Source organism: Rhinolophus ferrumequinum, chromosome 5, assembly GCF_004115265.2.
Source record: "Rhinolophus ferrumequinum isolate MPI-CBG mRhiFer1 chromosome 5, mRhiFer1_v1.p, whole genome shotgun sequence".
NCBI lineage: Eukaryota > Metazoa > Chordata > Mammalia > Chiroptera > Rhinolophidae > Rhinolophus > Rhinolophus ferrumequinum.
In genome coordinates this window covers 27135668-27154365 of record NC_046288.1, presented here as the reverse complement: position 1 = coordinate 27154365, position 18698 = coordinate 27135668, and the positions used below count along the sequence as shown (strand labels likewise).

At 34.9% G+C, this 18698-nt stretch overlaps 1 protein-coding gene across 1 annotated transcript in view; it reads left to right on the top strand.

The window, feature by feature from the left end:
• LOC117022344 (transmembrane protease serine 11F-like) overlaps positions 1–18698 on the top strand; it is a 79727-nt gene that overhangs the window by 45302 nt on the left and 15727 nt on the right. The window contains exons 4-7 of the mRNA XM_033106346.1: positions 2178–2296; positions 11421–11488; positions 13630–13793; positions 16037–16075. Of these exons, the coding sequence (XP_032962237.1) occupies positions 2178–2296; positions 11421–11488; positions 13630–13793; positions 16037–16075 (390 nt within the window). The remainder of the gene's footprint in view (positions 1–2177; positions 2297–11420; positions 11489–13629; positions 13794–16036; positions 16076–18698) is intronic.

Sequence of the window (18698 nt, the reverse complement as noted above, 5' to 3'; positions counted from 1 at the left end):
TTTATACGTACTTTTCTGTTAATTCCAGAGTTTCTGACATAGCACTTATAATCTGAAAAATGTTTTAAAATGAAAAATTAATTAATTATGTTAAAAATTAGAATGCTGAGCACAGTCTAATATACAATACACTTAACAAATTTTGAACATAAATCCTAACGGGAATGTGGCAAAGAATATGCTCAAGAAGTAGGCAGAATCTAGGCCAAGAAAAACCTCTGGAGATCATAGCAAAGAGCTGAAACTCCTTACACAGGCAAGGAGAAAATTTGAAGCATTTTAATTGATGAAATGATACTGTCAAATTTTTAATTTGAAAAGATCACTCTGCTGCTATGTGGGGAATAGATTTGAGGAAAACAGAACTTGAGGCCAGGTAATAGTTAGAAAGCTGTTACATTTTCCAGACAACAAATAATGAGGGAATGAACTACAGCACTGATGGCAGTAGAATTTGTGAATAGAGGATGGATTTTAAAAATTTAGGTGATAACATTGTCAGAACTTCCTGATTAATTAGGAAGAGACCAAAGATTACTCTAAGATTGCTAGTCTGGGTGACAAAGCAGATTATAGTGGTAGCATTTAAGATGGGAAATCTAAATGGAGGACTTCTTTCTTTTCTTTTTTTAATAGAAAAGTCATTTGTGTTCAATAGACATTAGATGACTGTTTGATGAGGACTTAATTAAGAATGGATGGGATAAAGAATTTTATGGATGGGATAAAGAATTTAAGACAGCTCAATGAGTTGCATCCATAGAACTTAAAGATTGATTTGATGTTGGAAATGAGGATGAAACCAAGCTTTGGGTGATTTTGTGGATGATTGCACTGATCATGAAGACAGACAATATAGGAAGGAAAAAATGTTTGAGTACAGGAAGAGGTAAATGATTATTCCTCTTTGGAAATATATTTAGGGTGCCTATTTGATAGTCAATGAATAGTGCCCTGAAGTCAGTTGTCATAGTATTGAAACTCATCGCAAAGATCTGGTCTGGAGATAAAAACTTTGAAGTCATTAATTGTTAAAGTAATTAAACAGGGAGGTCATTGGATTGAGGTGGCTCTAATGCCTTGGTAGCCTTCATAAGCAAACCTAAACCTAAACCAGAGTCCATGCGCTCTTATCTGAGAAAATGAAACTTAAGAACACTAATCACAAACAGGCTTTTCCACATAAGACAACCGCTTAAGCTACAGCCAATCAAATAATTTCCTTGCTTTGCTTCTGCATCCTTTCCATAAAAATCTCCCCTAGCTCCTGTTGGTAGAGTGCTCCTAACTACTTTTGGTTGGTACTGCACCCCATTGGAATTGATGCGTGCTGAAATAAACTTGAAAGTTTAAATGTGCCTTGGTTTACCTTCTAACATCAACAAATAAGTGACGGTTGAGGCCATCACAGTTAAGGTCACTCAGAAGGAGTTATTTAATGACCACTCCAAAGACAGAACCTTGGGTGGCTCAGGATAGAAGTAGGAATAAAGAGTTATCCAAGGTATTTGAGAAAGGGTGATCAGGGAGGGAGGAAGAAAATTAGAAGATGGCTTCATAAAGTCAAATGTGGAGTTTCAAGGAACATGGTTAAGGTTGTAAAGAAATCAAGAAAATAATGAACAAATAAGAAAGGTGGCCATTTAATATTACAACTATAGTCCCTGACAATGGCAGTTTCAGTGGTGTGTTAATAGATTACAGAGAATTGAGATGTGAACAGGCAAAAAAAATGTGAAAACAATAACTATAGGCTTCTATTTAAGTAAACTTACCAGTAGCATAGAAAAAAATGATAGCCTGTCCGTTATATCTTCACAATACTGCTTAACTATGATAAACCTATATTAAAAATTTTTGAGGAAATTGATCATTTTTATATGACTTTCATCAATTGCTTTTAATATTTACTTTACACTGTATGTCCAATTGTATGAAAATTTTGATATACATTAACAGTGTATAATTACATGGAGTATTCTGAAAGTATATTTTGAGGCCTGACTTGTCTATTTTAGCTGGGTACAATGATGAAATTACAACATATTTGAAAAATGTTCACAATAAATTTTGTGCTAAGAAATAAACTGCATTATAATAAGCCTGTTTTCTGGGGGTGAGGGACAAGGAACAGATTATATTTAAGCATGGATCTTTTGTTTATTTTTACCTTTCAGATGATAAGTCATTTTATTACCTTGCCTCCTTTCAAGTCACAAATATAAAATACAATGAAAATTATGGAATGAGAACCTCAAAAGAATTTACACAAAGGAGTCTTCAGATTGAGAGGATGGTAAATCCAATAGAAATTTTAAAAGTTTATGAATGTGTTTTTCTGCCTCACTTTGAATGTGGTTGTCATAGGAATTTAGCTTCTCCGTGCCTCAATTTCTTCTTCTGTAAAGTGAGGGTAATATCGTATATAGGTCATACAGTTATGAGGATTAAATAAGTTAATGTATGTAAAATATTTAGAATAATGTCCTGTACCACTAAATATATGCGGATTAGAGTACACAACTAATTATCACCTGAGGAAATTGTTGGTTGAAACAGATGTTTCCCTATTTTTTACTCTTTGATTTTCTTTCTTCATTTTTCTAAATCTGTTTTTTTTAAAACATAAGAATATGGGATTGCTAGATTGCCTTATTTTATTTATTTTGCTTTTCAATGTATGTAAAGGGTCACATACAAGGACGTGTATCTTTGATTCTTAATATCAATCTCAAATTTAGTAATGCTTCTCAAATATTTGGTTTTCCTTGAAAACATATGCGTTTATCAAGGCATTTCTATTAAAAAATATATATTAGGCAAGCTAAATCTTTACCTGTCATAGCAGAAAGTCAAATAGAATAGTCTTCCATTTTTGGTCTCATGAAGAACATGTCTGTGGACACCATAGATTTGTTTAGCAAGACCAGTGTGTTAGCCTAGAGTATACTCCTTTAAGCTTATGAGAGTTATTAGGGAAAAAAGAAGTAATATATCTATAGAAAGGGGACTGAATCAGTATGATTCTTTACAATTAGCTATAGACAATCTCTTAATTAAAAGATGAGGACTTAGCACTCCAATTTTTCAACCACTGTACTCACCTTTCCCTGAATTATTAAAATGTAGGAAAGCATTTGCATCTTATTCTGTTATTTATCTTTATATATCTTGATTCTAAATGTCGAAAGCCAATAAATAGTATTTTAATTTCCATAGCTATTTAATGTTTGTCACTTAACATAACAGTGGTTTTTACGATTATGTTGCTACAATTCTTTTTTTCCCCTTACGTTATTGGTGGTGGGTTTATTCGGAATTATGTTCAGATTATTTTATTTTTATTGAAATATAATTGATATATACCATATTAGTTTCAGGTGTACAACATAATGTTTTGATATTTGTATTCATCATGAAATGATCACTACAATAAGTCTAGTTAACACCCATTACCACACAGTTATAATTTTTTTCTTATCATGATGAAAACTTTTAAGATTTACTGTCCAGGCAACTTTCAAATATAGAGCTGGTTTTCAAATAATGTCATTTCATTATAAGATTTATGAAATTGCCTTAGGAACTTATCTCTTGTTTATATCAATTAGCCTATGGTAAAACTGGTTTCATTTTACATCATTTCACTTAAAGCTGCAGAACCCATCAACAATGTTGTGAAAACTTACTGTATAATACAATATTATTGATTATAATATAGTTAATGCACCATGTTGTACATTATATCCCCCTGTCTTATTTATTTTATAAATGGAAGTTTGTACCTTTTGACTACTTTCACCCATTTTGCCCATCCTCCGTCCGCCCGCCCTCCCCCCACCTACCCTGCCCCCACCAACTGATTTCCATTTTCTTCTTGGGGATATCAGGTAACCAGTGCATTCCTGGTAGGATTCCAAACCTCAGAGCTAATGTTTTAAAAATTTGTTTGTTTATATAAAAATAAATATAAATACAAGTTCTGATATTATCCACACCATCTGTGAAACATTGGCTTCACTTTGGAAATCAATGCTCAAAATAATTTAAAAAAACTAATACTATAAATGAAATTACAATTATTATTGTTGGATAGGAAGACAACTTCCATCCATTATGCAGAATTTTCAATATCGAAAAACTACTGATGTTGGCTCTACGTTCTTCTAACCTTATAGTTTAATATTAGCTTCCCACCAGACTACTCTCTATTGTACGCCATATGTTCTAAAATTACAACTAAGTTTAAATCTTTAAAAAAAAATTTTTTTTTTTCTATTTCAAAGAAGTAACACAATATAAAAACACCTTTGGAGACACATAATATTATCTCTAAAAACACTTTTCCATTCAAGTTTGTTAAATCCTTTCCTGGTTACACGCTAAAACCTCCTGTAAAAATTAAATATGTGGGATCACTGATCTTCCAAAGAATGGACTTCATTGAAATCGATGCATAGCAGAGCATTCTCTAGTTCCAACTAATCTACCCCTGTCTAGGTCAGATCACAAAAAGGAGAGCCTGTGATGAAGGTTCTTGGTTAAGTGATTTATTAACCAAAAGCTTTCAGGAAAGTCTTGTAAAAAGTTAGGGCAACAGAAAGAACAGAATAAGAAGCTAGACAAAGATGTGCTTTCAGAAATGCAGTCTCAGGCTCATTTCTCTGGGATATCTGGAACCTAAATTGCCTCACAAAGGTGGTTCTGCCCAGAGGTAAGAGGGCTGGGCTGTTTGTGTTACACCACAAGGTAGAGCATAAGCTCTTGACATCACTGGGAAAAGTTCTCAGGTCAGACAAGGCCAGGCTGCTGGAGAAGTGTAGGTTTGAGCTGTGATCAATCAAGACTTACAAAAGCTAGGGAATGGATACACCTGTCCGGTAAATGCAGTTTGGGTAGGGAACAAATATGTGTTACAATTCCTCTTTCATCACAATGCATCGTCATTTAAGTGCATTCAGCTCTTTAAGAAATTTCCTAAGAAAGAAGAAAAACTTCATTTGCTTGTATATGATCATAGACAATAAAATTCCCATTTCGCTAGGCCTTCAGATGATCCTGACTCTGCTTCCCTTTCTTCTGTTGCTCTATAAATGACCTTGTCCTTTCCCATGATAAATAGAACACTTTTGGTAGAAAATAGCAGAAACCCAATTAACGAGTCAAAGAAAAAGAAGGAAAGAATGAAAGACAGAGGAAGGGAGGGAGGGAGGAAGGAAGACAAGACTGTTAGGAAAATCTAGTGATTCATCTGGCTTCAGGTCTGGCTGGATTCAGAGGCTCAAATAATGTCCTCAGGTTTTTAATTTTCTTAAAAAATATTTATTCTCCATGTAGCAGGTAAGGAAGCTAATAGCTCCTCTATACTCACATTTTTCCCAGGTGATTCATTAAAGGAGGAAAAGACAATTTTCCCTAATAGTTCTTGGAGGAAAGTTTGAAGAACCAACCTACTTGGCCAAATTTGGAACGCCTGCCCATGTCTATAATAATCACTTTGACTAAGAGAATAAAACTGCCACCCTGTGGGAGATGGGAGGAGGGGCTGACTTTAGCTCTATTTGAACCATAAAAAATGAGTTCTCATTAGGAAAGAGGGGTTCTCTTAGCAGAAAAAAAAAGAAGTACTGATAGATACACAATAGCTCTAATTCCAAAATTTTAATTTCTAACTCAGATTTCTCTGAACCCCAGACTTATACAGTTCATTGTCTACTTGACATTTCCACTTGGAACTCTCACAGGCATCTCAAAGTTACCATATCTAAATCCAATTCTTAAAAGTTGCTTCCCCATCCTATTTTTTCCACTCAACAAATGACATTACTGTCCGTCTAGTTGCTAGAATACCTACATTTCCCTTATCCTCATGTCTAATCCATTCACAAGTCATGTTTCTACTTCTAATTCACTATCTCCATCCTAAACCTATCTTAATATATTTCCACAGGCAGCTCACAGTTATCTCTGTTTCCACTTCAGGCTCCCTCTTAATATCTTGTCTACATAGCAACCAGAAAAATCTTTTAAAAACACGTTATGCTACTGTTTTGCTTAAAATTTCATAAGTGGGTCCGAATGTACTTAGAATAAAATCCAAGCTCCTCACAAAGGCCTTCAAGGTCCTGATTGCTTTGGCCCTGACTATTCCTCCAACTTCTATACTCTTTTTTGCTTACTGTTCTCTACCCATATTGGTCTTTTGGATTCGCTGCACATTCTGTTTCTTTTACCTGGAAGATTGCCCCATGGCCCTATTCATTTTGTAGTTTACTCATTCTGATCCTTCAGCGATCATTTAAATGTACCTCCCTGGAGAAACTTTCTCTAGTACAAGCCCCCAGCCATTACTCTATAGTATGACTTTTCCAGACTAGTTGCTTTTTAATTTATTTCTCTCTCTAGTCTGTGAAACCAGGGACCACAACTTCTGTTCATTACACTTTACCCACTGTTGTCACAGTGCTGGAAATATAGGGGACTCCTAATTATGTTGAATGAATAAATAAATAAATGAGGAAAAAAGAAGGAGACAGGGTATAGTAAAAGTGTCACGAATGAATGCAAAAGCCAGGATTTTTTTCTTTATACTGCTGTTCCTTCATACTGTTGTTTAAAATTACCCATAGCTGGAGAATCAATCGATTAATGAAAATGTTATTGTATAACTACTTTTTGCAAGGCTGTGAAGAATACCAAAGTCTGTACAGTTCCTTCCTTATTGGAGTCTATAATAATGGGTTATGTATGGAAGTTTGTGCATGGAAAATAATACAAACTGAAAATTTATATAACATGAGAGCTAAAAAGATGATATAACAATATGAGAGAAGCACAGTGCATAATACAATTGTCAAATATACAACTAGAATGGCCAGTATTTTAGGAGTTCAGAAAAAGGAAAAAAAAAACCTGTTGGGCTAGCAGGAAGCATTTTTGGAGAAGAAAGGAAAATGGAATCTGTCTTGCTGGTGTATTTGCCCTATGCTGGTATATACTCCCTTAAAGTAGCAGGAAATCTGCAGAATTTGCCTGATGTATTTTCATGGGTGGACCAGGAAAGGTATTCCCTAGCTGGTATCCAAATGCCGAAGATACAGAGATGAATCAGACACACTCCCAGCCGTCACTCAGCTCAATCTAGAGTAGAAAAGACACAACTGCAAACCAGCACAGTAATTGCTGTAATAGAATCATGTGCAAGATACTGGAGTGGCCCAAATAAAGGGACGTTCAACTTTGTTTGAGGAGGGCAAGCCAAAGAGTTGTTGTCATTGGAGTTTCTGATCTTCCATGAAGACTTAACCTGCATGTAGTTCCCTGCCAGAGGGGAAGGTGCAAGCTCAAGCTTGCCAGAGACTTGCTAGTTACTACTGGGTGTACTATTAGTCAGAACCTCATGTATATATATATTTTTTTTTTCACATGTATTTTTCAAACATGTTCTTTTGTTTTTTTAATGCTGGAGTTCAAACCAAGGACTGCAATTGGTATGTGATTTCCTAGGTCAACGTTTCCACTTTACCATGAGCTTAGACACTTGCTTTAAATGGAATAATCGCTAATAAAATGCCCTGTTTCTAGGTTTGGACCATAAACAGGCAAAGATAAAATTAATTTTTGTAATTTGGACTAAATGTAATACTAGTGAGTTCTCAGTAGAAAAATATAAACATAAGTTAATATAAAAATATAAACATCTCCAGAAATTGCTTGCAATAATGATTAGGTGTCTGACAGAAGCAGTTCCCTTAGCTCTGTCAGACTTAGAAGCAGAAAAAAAAAAGCAACCTCAAAAGAGGTTATGTTTTATGAAGTTTAGAGCCAGGAAATAAAAGATGTATTGAGGCCTTCTTTAAGGGATTCCTGCCTCAGGACCTCTCTACCTCTCCTGACTTGAACACCTGTTGTCAAGTATAGAAGTAACTTAGAGTTGTCAGTGCCACTTATTATACTTGAGAACATAAGATCTAGAGCCACATTTCCTGGGTTCATACGAGGTCTGACAATTAAGTTCACGAACTCATCCTAGAAAAGGTGCTACAGACCTCATTGCTGAGTATCACTATGGTCACCTTCAAAGTTTTCCCCTTCGGAAGCTATGCACCAATACCAGTGCCAAGTCCACCCTTCAAAGCAATTTTGGAACTCTTTTTCTGGAATGGCCATCAGAGCTGTTGTATTACCCTTGATGTCCAGAATGTCATCAAAATATCTTCCTTTCAATATTTCCTTTATATTCGGGTAAAGAAAGAAGTCACTGGGGGCCAGATCAGGTGAGTGGGGAGGGTGTCCCAATATAGTTATTTGTTTGTTTACTGGCTAAAAACTCCCTCACAGACAGTGCTGTTTGAGCTGGTGTATTGTCGTAGTGCAAGAGCCATGAATTGTTGGCGAAAATTCAGGTCATCTAACTTTTTCATGCAGCCCTTTCAGCACTTCCAAAGAGTAACCTTGGTTAACTGTTTACTCTTATTATTATACTCTTATTATTATACTCCAATTGGTCCAAATTCATAATGAATAATCCCTCTGATATTAAAAAATGTTAGCGATATTACTGCAACAAAGTTTGCTAACTTATTTGTCAGAACTCATATGCCAGAACCACCACTTTCTTTTGTTGTTGTTCTTTATGCTTTACTTATAACTTTATAACAACTTTATGGGGTAACTGCTGTATAATTCCCCTTTTGTAAGTGAGAGGAGACATAGGCTAAAAGAAGCTAAATTGTTTCTAAAATCATCTTCTGGTGCCAGACAGCTTTAGTAGTTGAAAGTGTGCTTAACCACTATGCTGTCACAACCTCAGACTTAGTTATGTTTTTCTAATACTCCACATACCTGTCCATTTTTTTCTGTGTATTTTGTTCATTTAAAAATATTTTTAGTTTTCAATTACAGATAACATTCAATATTAGTTTCAGGTGTACAGCATAGTACAGAAGAACAACTTTCTATACCTTAGACAAGTTGACTTAAGTGTCCTGAGCTCATTTTCTTCTTGCATAAAATGGGGCTATTGAGAGTCAATAAAATATTTTCCTCATAAGGTGGGTGAGGTCTGAACAAAGGAATTAGCCCAATGCCTACCGTGTAGTATGGGCTTAACGCATGTAAGCTGGTGTTCATACTTACACCAGTACTGGACTGTACCAGAACTACCCAATTTTTAAAGAGCAGTTGACTCCTTAGGGAACCATGGTGTTGTTAATGTCACATTTTAGTTTGAATAGATTCTTGGTATTTTCTTAAACTCTGATATGACAGAATCTTGAACTTTTCCCAAAGTGCCATTATGTACAGTTCAAAATTTTAGAGGACTTTTATATAAAGTGCTGGAGAACTTAAAATCAGATTTTCTCCCTGTTCCTTCAGAAATAAAACTAAAATGAGCTCAGAGAAGCTTAGTGGAATTGTAAGTGATATAACTCAGAACTGATTCAAATCCCTGGCATAACCATCCACGTAGAGGTCACCACCAGGATCTCCTGGCTTCCACCTTACTTGAGATTTCCATGGATTTCTACTTAAATTTAGCAACATGATTTGCAGATAAAACAAAACAATGTGTATTATCTTCTTCCCTTTACCATAGTGTTGATTCTTCATTCATTTATTCATACATTCATTCATGGATTTATTCATCAAACATACATTGAGTGTTTACTGTGGTCCAAGTATGTGCCAACCATTGAAGATACAAAGATGAATCAGACACACTCCCAGCTGTCACTCAACTCACAGTCTATAGTGGGAAAGAGATAATTGCAAACCAGCATGAAAATTGCTGTAATAAAATCATGTGCAAGATGCTGGAGTGGCCCAAATAAAGGAGTGTTCAACTTTGTGCATGGAGGGCAAGTCAAAGATTACTTCATTGTCACTAGAGTTTCTGAAAAATAACAGAATTGTCACTGAAAAAATTTGCCTGAGAAAAGAAGTGTATTGTAGGAGGAGAGAAAGAATGTGCAAAATCATAGAGGTGTAAACCAGTCTAGTGTGTTTAGGAAAGAACAGGTCATTCAATAGATAAGAGAATAGGCTTTGGAGATAGGGGCAAAGCAAGGGCCAATGAAAGGCTAAGAATGTGGAGCTCACACAGAGGGAGGCACTGGGCATGAAGTAGGAGTATGACATACTCAGATTGGCACTTTAGAAGAGGGTAAATGGGGTCAAATATATGGTGATGGAAGGAGAACTGACTCTGGGTGGTGAACACATAATGTGACATATAGATGATGTATTACAGAATTGTACACCTGAAATCTATGTAACTTTACTAACAATTGTCACCCCAATAAACTTTAATAAAAAAATATCCTACTTGGTAGCATTGTGGGGGATCAAATGAGGGGAGGAAAGTTAGCTTAGAACCGTATAAACGTGTTAGTGGGGGGATTGCTACGAAGGCCTAGGTACAAGTTTCAAGGGAGCTGATTTTAGACCATTGCAGTGGGGTTGAAGGAAAGGAGGTAGACTCAATATTTAGGAAGTAAAAACCAATGAGTATTGTTACTAGTTTAGAGGTGTCAGGGAGAAGGAGGAATCTTGTGGGGAAGGAGGCAATATTCCCTCCTCCCAAAGGATATAGTAATTGGAAGGCAAAATTTACCATGGAAGTGGGCCTTATGTAAACGTATGTGGGCCTGTAATTTCCAACTCTTAGTCCAGTGTTTTTTTTTCTCTCTAAGGCAGTGCTTCAACAGTCTTTTGGGAAGCAAGACCCTTTAGGAAATCAGTTTACTGAACAACCAAAATCAATGGTTCAGATTGGAAAACCTGAGTAATAAAATGCTGATGGTATGGAGCGTGGTAAAACTTATTCCTAAACCTAGCACCACTTGTAAAAGCCTGACTGCCATAGAGAGATGACTAACAAGTGAGGGAGTCAGAGTCATGCAATAGATGTTGTTACATATTATGTCAAATGCTGTAGTAATGGGATAATCATTTAAGAAATCAAGAAATATCAATAATGGATTAGATGCCACACCTGAGAATAAGGCAAACTTAGGGTGGGTTTTCTTAAAAGTGAGTGTGTTGCCTTAAAAAATAATACAAATACTTTAATTCATTTGATGATAATCAAAATAAACATTATCAATAGTTGACAATATGCCAGGCAATGTGTGAAATGTGTGGTATACATTATTTCATTTAATGCTCAAAACAACTCTATGAGGCTGGTATTGTTATTACCGTATTTTATAGAGACTTAGCAACATCGAACAATTTTGTTAAGGTTGTATAGTTCTGTAAGGATTACTGGTAGCACTTGGTTTAGTCTTACCACTGCAAATCACCAGCTCACATATCTGAGAATAAACTGAAATCCTTCTTATTGACCCAAGTCTCTAGATAAGATAAGGAGTAACATTTTTCTTAAGACTAATACTTGTTAAAATTTTTCTAATCAGATGTCTAGGATATTTCAACGTTCTTCTGGACCACTTCGGTTTATCAAATCTCATGTTATCAAAATAAGGTAGGTAAACTTGGTTTGCAACTTCAAACCAGTACCATTAAGAAGCATTGGCTCAACAAGATTGCTCGGCACCTCTGAGCAAACCTTTGCAGGAAAACAAAGATTTCATAAATCCTGAGCAGCCCAGCTTATATTGTCTAGCTGTTTCTCATTCACAATAGAAAGATGTAACGTGCTCTAAGACAAGAGACAATGTCAATTATTAGATTTTTTTTTTAAAGGTACTCTCCAAGAGAAAAAAAAAAAATACAGGAAGAGAAGAAATGGTGCTGCTAACACACCCTGCTCCTTAAGCCAGGAGCTCTGTACAACTTAGTTTAGTTCTTTTTGATTGTCCTCATTTCAAACCTACCCAACAATAAGCCTATGGCTTTCTCTGCAATAAGGTTTTTTCTTCAATCCCATTGCATTTCTATTATTACTTTTAATGCTTTTCATTTTTATGCTCCGATGAAAGGCAATGTCATAAATTGAATATACACTTGCTGTCAGAGAATAAAATAAGTTACTAGAATCTATCCTGAATGTGCTTTTTAAATCATGTCCAAAGGCTTGACATTTATTAGAATATCTTTTTTATGTACTGTGATCAAAAGTTTTAAGACTTACTTTGTGGATATATATATATATATATGCACATCTATATCTATATCTATGAGTATATCTATATATAACACTTATTTGTCTGCTTTACTTCTTGATGGTAAAGTCAATAACTTATGGTTAAGGAGCCCATGTCTTTTCTTTCCCTCTCCCTCTCCCTACTTTTGCTCCTTCCTTACTTTCATTCCTCCTTCCCTCTCTTCCTTCCTTTCTTCTTTCTTTACATGTTTCAAATTAAATTCATTGCTGAAAGGTGACTAGAGGCTTGCTAGACTTAAACATTACAGTATAAATTAATATAGTCAAACCTCTTATCAAAAGATTTCCTTTTATAACTGCTTTCTCTAATAACCCACTTATCAAACTCATGTTAACTGATCATTAAACCCCCAAATATCAATGGTTTAACACATTTCATTTGGTGGTTCAGTTCAACCAGTCAGAAGTGGCAGCAAGGAATGTGCTGGTAGGGATTGGGGAACTATGCACTGGGTCTTTTGCATCTGGTTGGCAAATAAAGGAAGAGTGAAAGCATGGAAGTGGGTATGGGAGGTTTTCAGGGACCAGGCCTGGAAGTGGGATATATCATTTCTGCCCACATTCCACAGTCCAGAATTTTCTAGAGAGTTTCAATAAACTGAAAGGGAGCTTTTCCAGGGACAGTGTCTACAGGCATTCAGAATGGTCCAGCATTTGACATACTATTGGAGGCATATTATGTATCCCATAATACAGCTTCTAACAAAACGAGGCTGTCCCGAACCCCTGGTAATAGAATTGTTTACCTTTATACCAAGAAGGTTGGAAAAGTACCAAAATCTGCATGTGGCATGTGCCCAGGCTAGCTTCATGGAGTTTGTGCTGTGAGATCTAAAGTTCTAATGAGGTTGTCTAAAATGAAAAAAGCATGTCAGCAGGGCCTACAGTGGATCCATGTGTGCTAAATGTGTCCATGACAGGATCAGGGTGGTTTCCTTATTGAGGAGCAGAAAATTGTTGTGGAAGTATTGAAAGCACAAGCACAGAGTCAGAAAGCTAAATTAAAAAAATAAATAAAAATGAAGCTTTATTGAGTAAAAAAAAACCTAAAAACAATTAAAAGGTTAAAAAAATAAAATAAACTGCAAGGAGGCTAGGGAAAAAAAAATCTACATCTATGTTCTGGAGACAAAGGCAACTGGGTTTGGTGAATGCAAAGCAGTGTCTCTACTGAAGAAGAATGACATTGGTTACAACACTGGCTCAGAACACCTTAAAAAGCAAATCGTATAAGTGCACGTAAAACAGGATTTAATGAACATCTCCTTCTCCCATAACCCCCTCTAGACTATGAGCTAAGAAAGGGCAAAGAACATTTTTTTTTCAGCTATGTATCTCAGCCAGTATTCCTAAAGATAGTTTAGAAATCTGATCTACACATATGCTACCTGTTATGCTTCTTTAAAATTAGTGTGAATCTTAATACCTAAAAATAGTTAATGATTAGAGAACTGGCTTTATTATTATTATATGTATTTATCTGCTTTTTTGCTCTTCAGTCCAGATGCAAATGGTGTGACCATTCTTACGGTGCTCATGTTTCGATACCCATCTACTGGTAATGCTGAGCGAATCAAGACAAAAATTGAGAATATTTTATATCAAAGTCTGAAGACAAAACAATTGCCTTTTACTATAAACAAATCATCATTTACACTCACATGTAAGTCTTTTTACCATCTTTCTGATTCCCTTTCCTTGCAATCCACTCATAAGAATTTAGATCAGTATACATGTATTCTCTCATTTTAAGAATTCACCATTGATATACATATACCAGTATGGAATAAAACTAAAATAAAAGTTCACTACGAGGCTAAGTTTAGATTTATGACTATTTGTTTTATATTTGATTTAGGTCTCTGCTTTGGTTGCTTTTTTTTTTTTTCCCATGTGGTGTCATGTTAGATCTTTTCAAAAGCATAAAAGAGTTAAGTATTATTTTTTACCATTTTAAGGAAGTTGAGCCCCAAGGAAGATGTAAGATATGGGACTAGCAAACCTTGGGGCCAGATCTGGCACAGGAATTCTAACTCTGAGAGGTCTGGGGGTTAGCTTCTATTGTATCAAAGCTACAGATATCATTATGAAGGTTTACCCCTGTAGGAAGAACCACTGATGCGAACTGTGAAGAGGTTGTCTAGCTTATTTCTAATTTTAAACAATTTTTTTTTTATTCATCTCTTCATTTATTTCTCACAAAATTAGAGAAGTTGTCATTTTGTTTTCCCTTAAAAATGGAAGAAAATGAAGTTCGAAAAGGTCATGAAACTTAAATTACTTCAAAGCTAGTTGGAATCCTAGCTGAAAGGCATTTCTATTTCTTTTATATATCCATACATAATTAGAGAAAGTAAAATTCCATGTTTCAAATAAGATCATAAGTGCCAAGTTCAGGGACTTTTTCTTTCTATTTTCTTACCTCTCTCCACCCAAATTCTATCACATGTCACATACCATATGTGTCGCAGCTTTGTTCATTGCTTCTGATTAAGTATTCCAAGTTCAGTTACTTCTGGTTTAATACCAAAAAATAAGCCTTGCCCTTTGGACCTGAAAGTATTTCTCCTCCCAGCAATGATGAATTTAAGAAATAGGTTGTCTAAAGTTAATTTCTATGTTAGAAATTGGGAAACTCTTTGAAATACATTTTGAGATGGAGTCTCCACACACATTAATGAGAACTTTTTCAAGAAGTATTAGAAATAATGAAGAGTGTGGTATCCACCTTTATTATCAATCAATTATATCCTAAAATAAAACATGGTATTTTCCAGGACTCTATAAATGGCAATCTCCAATTAAATCTCAATTTCTGATAATATAATTGCCCCTAATGCTTGATCAGATATGCTAAAGTAAAATATCTATCATAAAAAAGATGTTAAAGTGTATAGTTTCTCATTTTACAATTTAAAAAAAATCAGCCTTCTTGGTCATGTACACTGAATATTTATCGTACAGGTTGTGTTAAGATCAAAATATCTATATTCTATGACCATACTCAATAACCAAAATTCTACTGCATATATTTTTTCTGACACAAACATATCTATTGCTAAATAAAGAGAAGTGAAATGTCCAGAAAACCTCTAATAGGATTTGGGACTCACATTCCTCTTTTGGGGAAGTCAGTGTTCCTGAGCTACTTATCATATACTTCTCTATTTTCTTTCTAACAAATAACCCAAAACAAAACAGACACCAAACCATCAAGAGTCCAATGAAACTGAGAGTAAATGAACACTAAGATAAATTTGAATGGGAAACAAATGTCACAGGAGAAAGCCTAAAGTGGAGGGGGAGATTGTGGAATTGGTGGGGTCCCAGGACTGACTGTATATGAGAGCTTCATGCCTCTAGTGCCTGCTGCCTGATGTGCAACTTTCCACCATATTCACCACGAGGGACCTGCACTGACTAAATTCCTACCCTTTGTAGACCAGGGCCTGGAAATCAGGCTATGAGGGGTCTGTGATGCCTTTAGCTAATCGGAGCTGCCTTTCAACACTGCCGCCAGGCCTCCTAACACACATAGGCTAGTACACCTGACGTAGAGAACACCAGTTGTGATGGGAATTTGAGATTGTTTCTTTGAGTTATACTTGAGCTCCCAAAGGAAGCCATCAGGGACATTTACCCTTACCATTCTTTCCTAGTTTCCTAACTTTTTTTCTGATTTCTTAGCAAAAATAAAACCCAAAATGTTTTTATTTTAAAGCAAAATTATACATTTTGGACCAAATCAAAGTAGAGTTATTTATAATTCGGTTACGAAAAATCATGCCCTCTTGAAATATGGATGCTTTGGATAATAAGCGTTTCTTATACTGACAATTTGAACAAAATTACATGAACATAAGAACATATTCTTCTACCAACTAATTTATGTTTTGTTTACTTTAGCTATCGACAACAAAAAGATGAGGAATCTTCTTAACAACCGTAAGTTCAAAAACCCACAATTAACTGTCTCTTTCATAGCAAAGATAATGCATAAAAGACATAGAAAAGTTAGAAGTAGAATTTACCAAGGTTGTTTTTTCCATTGAGGTATAACCGACATAACATCATATCAGTTTCAGGTGTACAACATACCGATTTGATATTTGTGAATACTGCAAAATGATCACCAAAATAATACCAAGCTTTTTTTTTTTTGGTTCATTTTATGTTTTTGTAAACCAAACACTTAGTCTTTTTATTATTGTTTATTATTTTTAAGACATTTAAATTTATAAATTTACACCAAATACAATTTTAAGTTTTTTGACTTACAGAATGTGGTAAAAAAAGAAAATTACACAGCATTTTTGATATTATAACATATAACTATATTTCTATAATTCTATTTTAATATTTAAATAATTATCTTTTAATATTCTCTCACAATTCAGTGTTTTTTATTTTTATTAAATTTATTGGGGTGACATTGGTTAGTAAAATTATATAGGTTTCCAGTGTACATTTCTATATCATTTATATATTGTATTGTATGTTCACCACCCAGAGTCAGTTCTCCTTTCATCACCATATATTTGACCCTCTTTATGCTTTTCTACCACCCCCTCTTACCCTCTAGTAACCACTAAATTGTTGTCTGTGTCTATGATTTTTTGTGTTCATTTTTCTTGTTTGTTGCTTTCAGTTTTATATCCCGTATATAAGTGAGGTCATATGGTCCTCAACTTTTTCTGTCTGGATGATTTTACTTAGCATGATAATCTCAAGATCTATCCATGTTGTTGCAAATGGCAGTATTTCATCTTTTCTTATGGCTAAGTAATATTCCATTGTATATATGAACCTAATTTTTTTTCCAATTATCTATCAAAGGATATTTTGGTTATTTCCATGTCTTGGCCACTGTGGATAATGCTGCAAAGAACATAGGGGTACATATATATTTACAAATAAATGTTTTCAGATTTTTTGAGTAGACACCCAGGAGAGGAATTGCTGGGTCATATGGTAGCTCTAATCTTAATTTTTTTGAGGAACCTCCATACTGTTTTCCGTAGTGGCTGTACAAATTTACATTCCCAAGCAGTGTATGAGGGTCCTTTTTCTCCACAACTTCTCCAACACTTATTATTACTTGTCTTGTTAATAGCCATTCTAACAGTGTGAGATCGTATCTCACTGTGGTTTTGATTTGCATTTCCCTAATAGCTAATGAAATTGAGCATTTTTTTCATATATCTGCTGGCTGTTTGTATGTCTTCTTGGGAGAAGTGTCTGTCCAGGTCCTCTGCCCATTTTTCAATTCAATTGTTTGATTTTTTGGTGTTAAGTTGTATGAGTTCTTTATATATTTTAGATATTAGCTACTTATGAGAGTAGTTGTTGGCAAGTATCTTCCATTTGGTTGGTTGCCTCTTTGTTTTATTGATGGTGTCTTTTTTCTGTACAGAAGATTTTTAGTTTGATATAATCCCATTTATTTTCACTTAAACTTCCCTGCCTTTGAGGTCAAATTCATAAAATCTTCTCTGAACCCAAGGTCTATAAATTTAGTATCTATACTTTCTTCTATGCAATTTATTGTTCCAGGTCTTATGGTTAGGTCTTTGATCCATTTTAAGTTAATTTTTTTAAAAAAATTAAAGTTTATTGGGGTGACAATTTTAGTAAAGTTACATAGGTTTCAGGTGTACAATTCTGTAATACATCTTTTATATATCACATTGTGTGTTTACCACCCAGAGTCAATTCTGTCTATTTTGTCTGGTATAAGTATTGCTACACTAGCCTTTTTATTTTTTATTTTATTTTTTTTATTTCATTTCCATTTTCATGAAATATCTTTTTCCATCCCTTTACTGGATGTATGTGTATGTGTCTCTCTCTGTTTTTTTTTCAATGTTTTTATTGGGGAATATTGGGGAACAGTGTGTTTCTCCAGGGCCCATCAGCTCCAAGTCAAGTTGTCCTTCAATCTAGTTGTGGAGGGTGCAGCTCAGCTACAAGTCCAATCGCTGTTTTCAATCTTTAGTTGCAGGGAGCACAGCCCACTATCCCATGCGGGAATTGAACCGGCAATCTTGTTGTTAAGAGCTCGCGCTCTAACAAACTGAGCCATCCGGCCGCCCCCTCTGTGTGTCTTTCAGTCTGAAGTAAGTCTTTTGTAGGCGGCACATGTTAAGCGTTTTATTTTCTTATCCATTCAGCCACTCTATATTTTTGATTGAAGCTTTTAATCCACTTACATTGAAAGTAACTATTGATAGATATGTAACTATTACCATTTTATTATATATGACTATTATATATGACTATATACATATATGACTACATATATATGAGTATATGTAGTCATATGTGTGTGTGTGTGTGTGTGTGTGTGTGTGTGTATATATATGTCTTAAAGAAGTCCCTCTAACACTTCTTGCAATACGGTTTGGTGGTGGTGAACTCCTTTAGCTTTTTCTTGTCTGGGAAGCTTTTTATCTGTCCTTCAATTTTAAATGATAGCCTTGCTGAGTAGAGTAGTGTTGGTTGTAGATCCTGGCTTTTCATCACTTTGAATATTTCCTGCCAATACCTTTTGGATGAAAAGTTTCTGTTG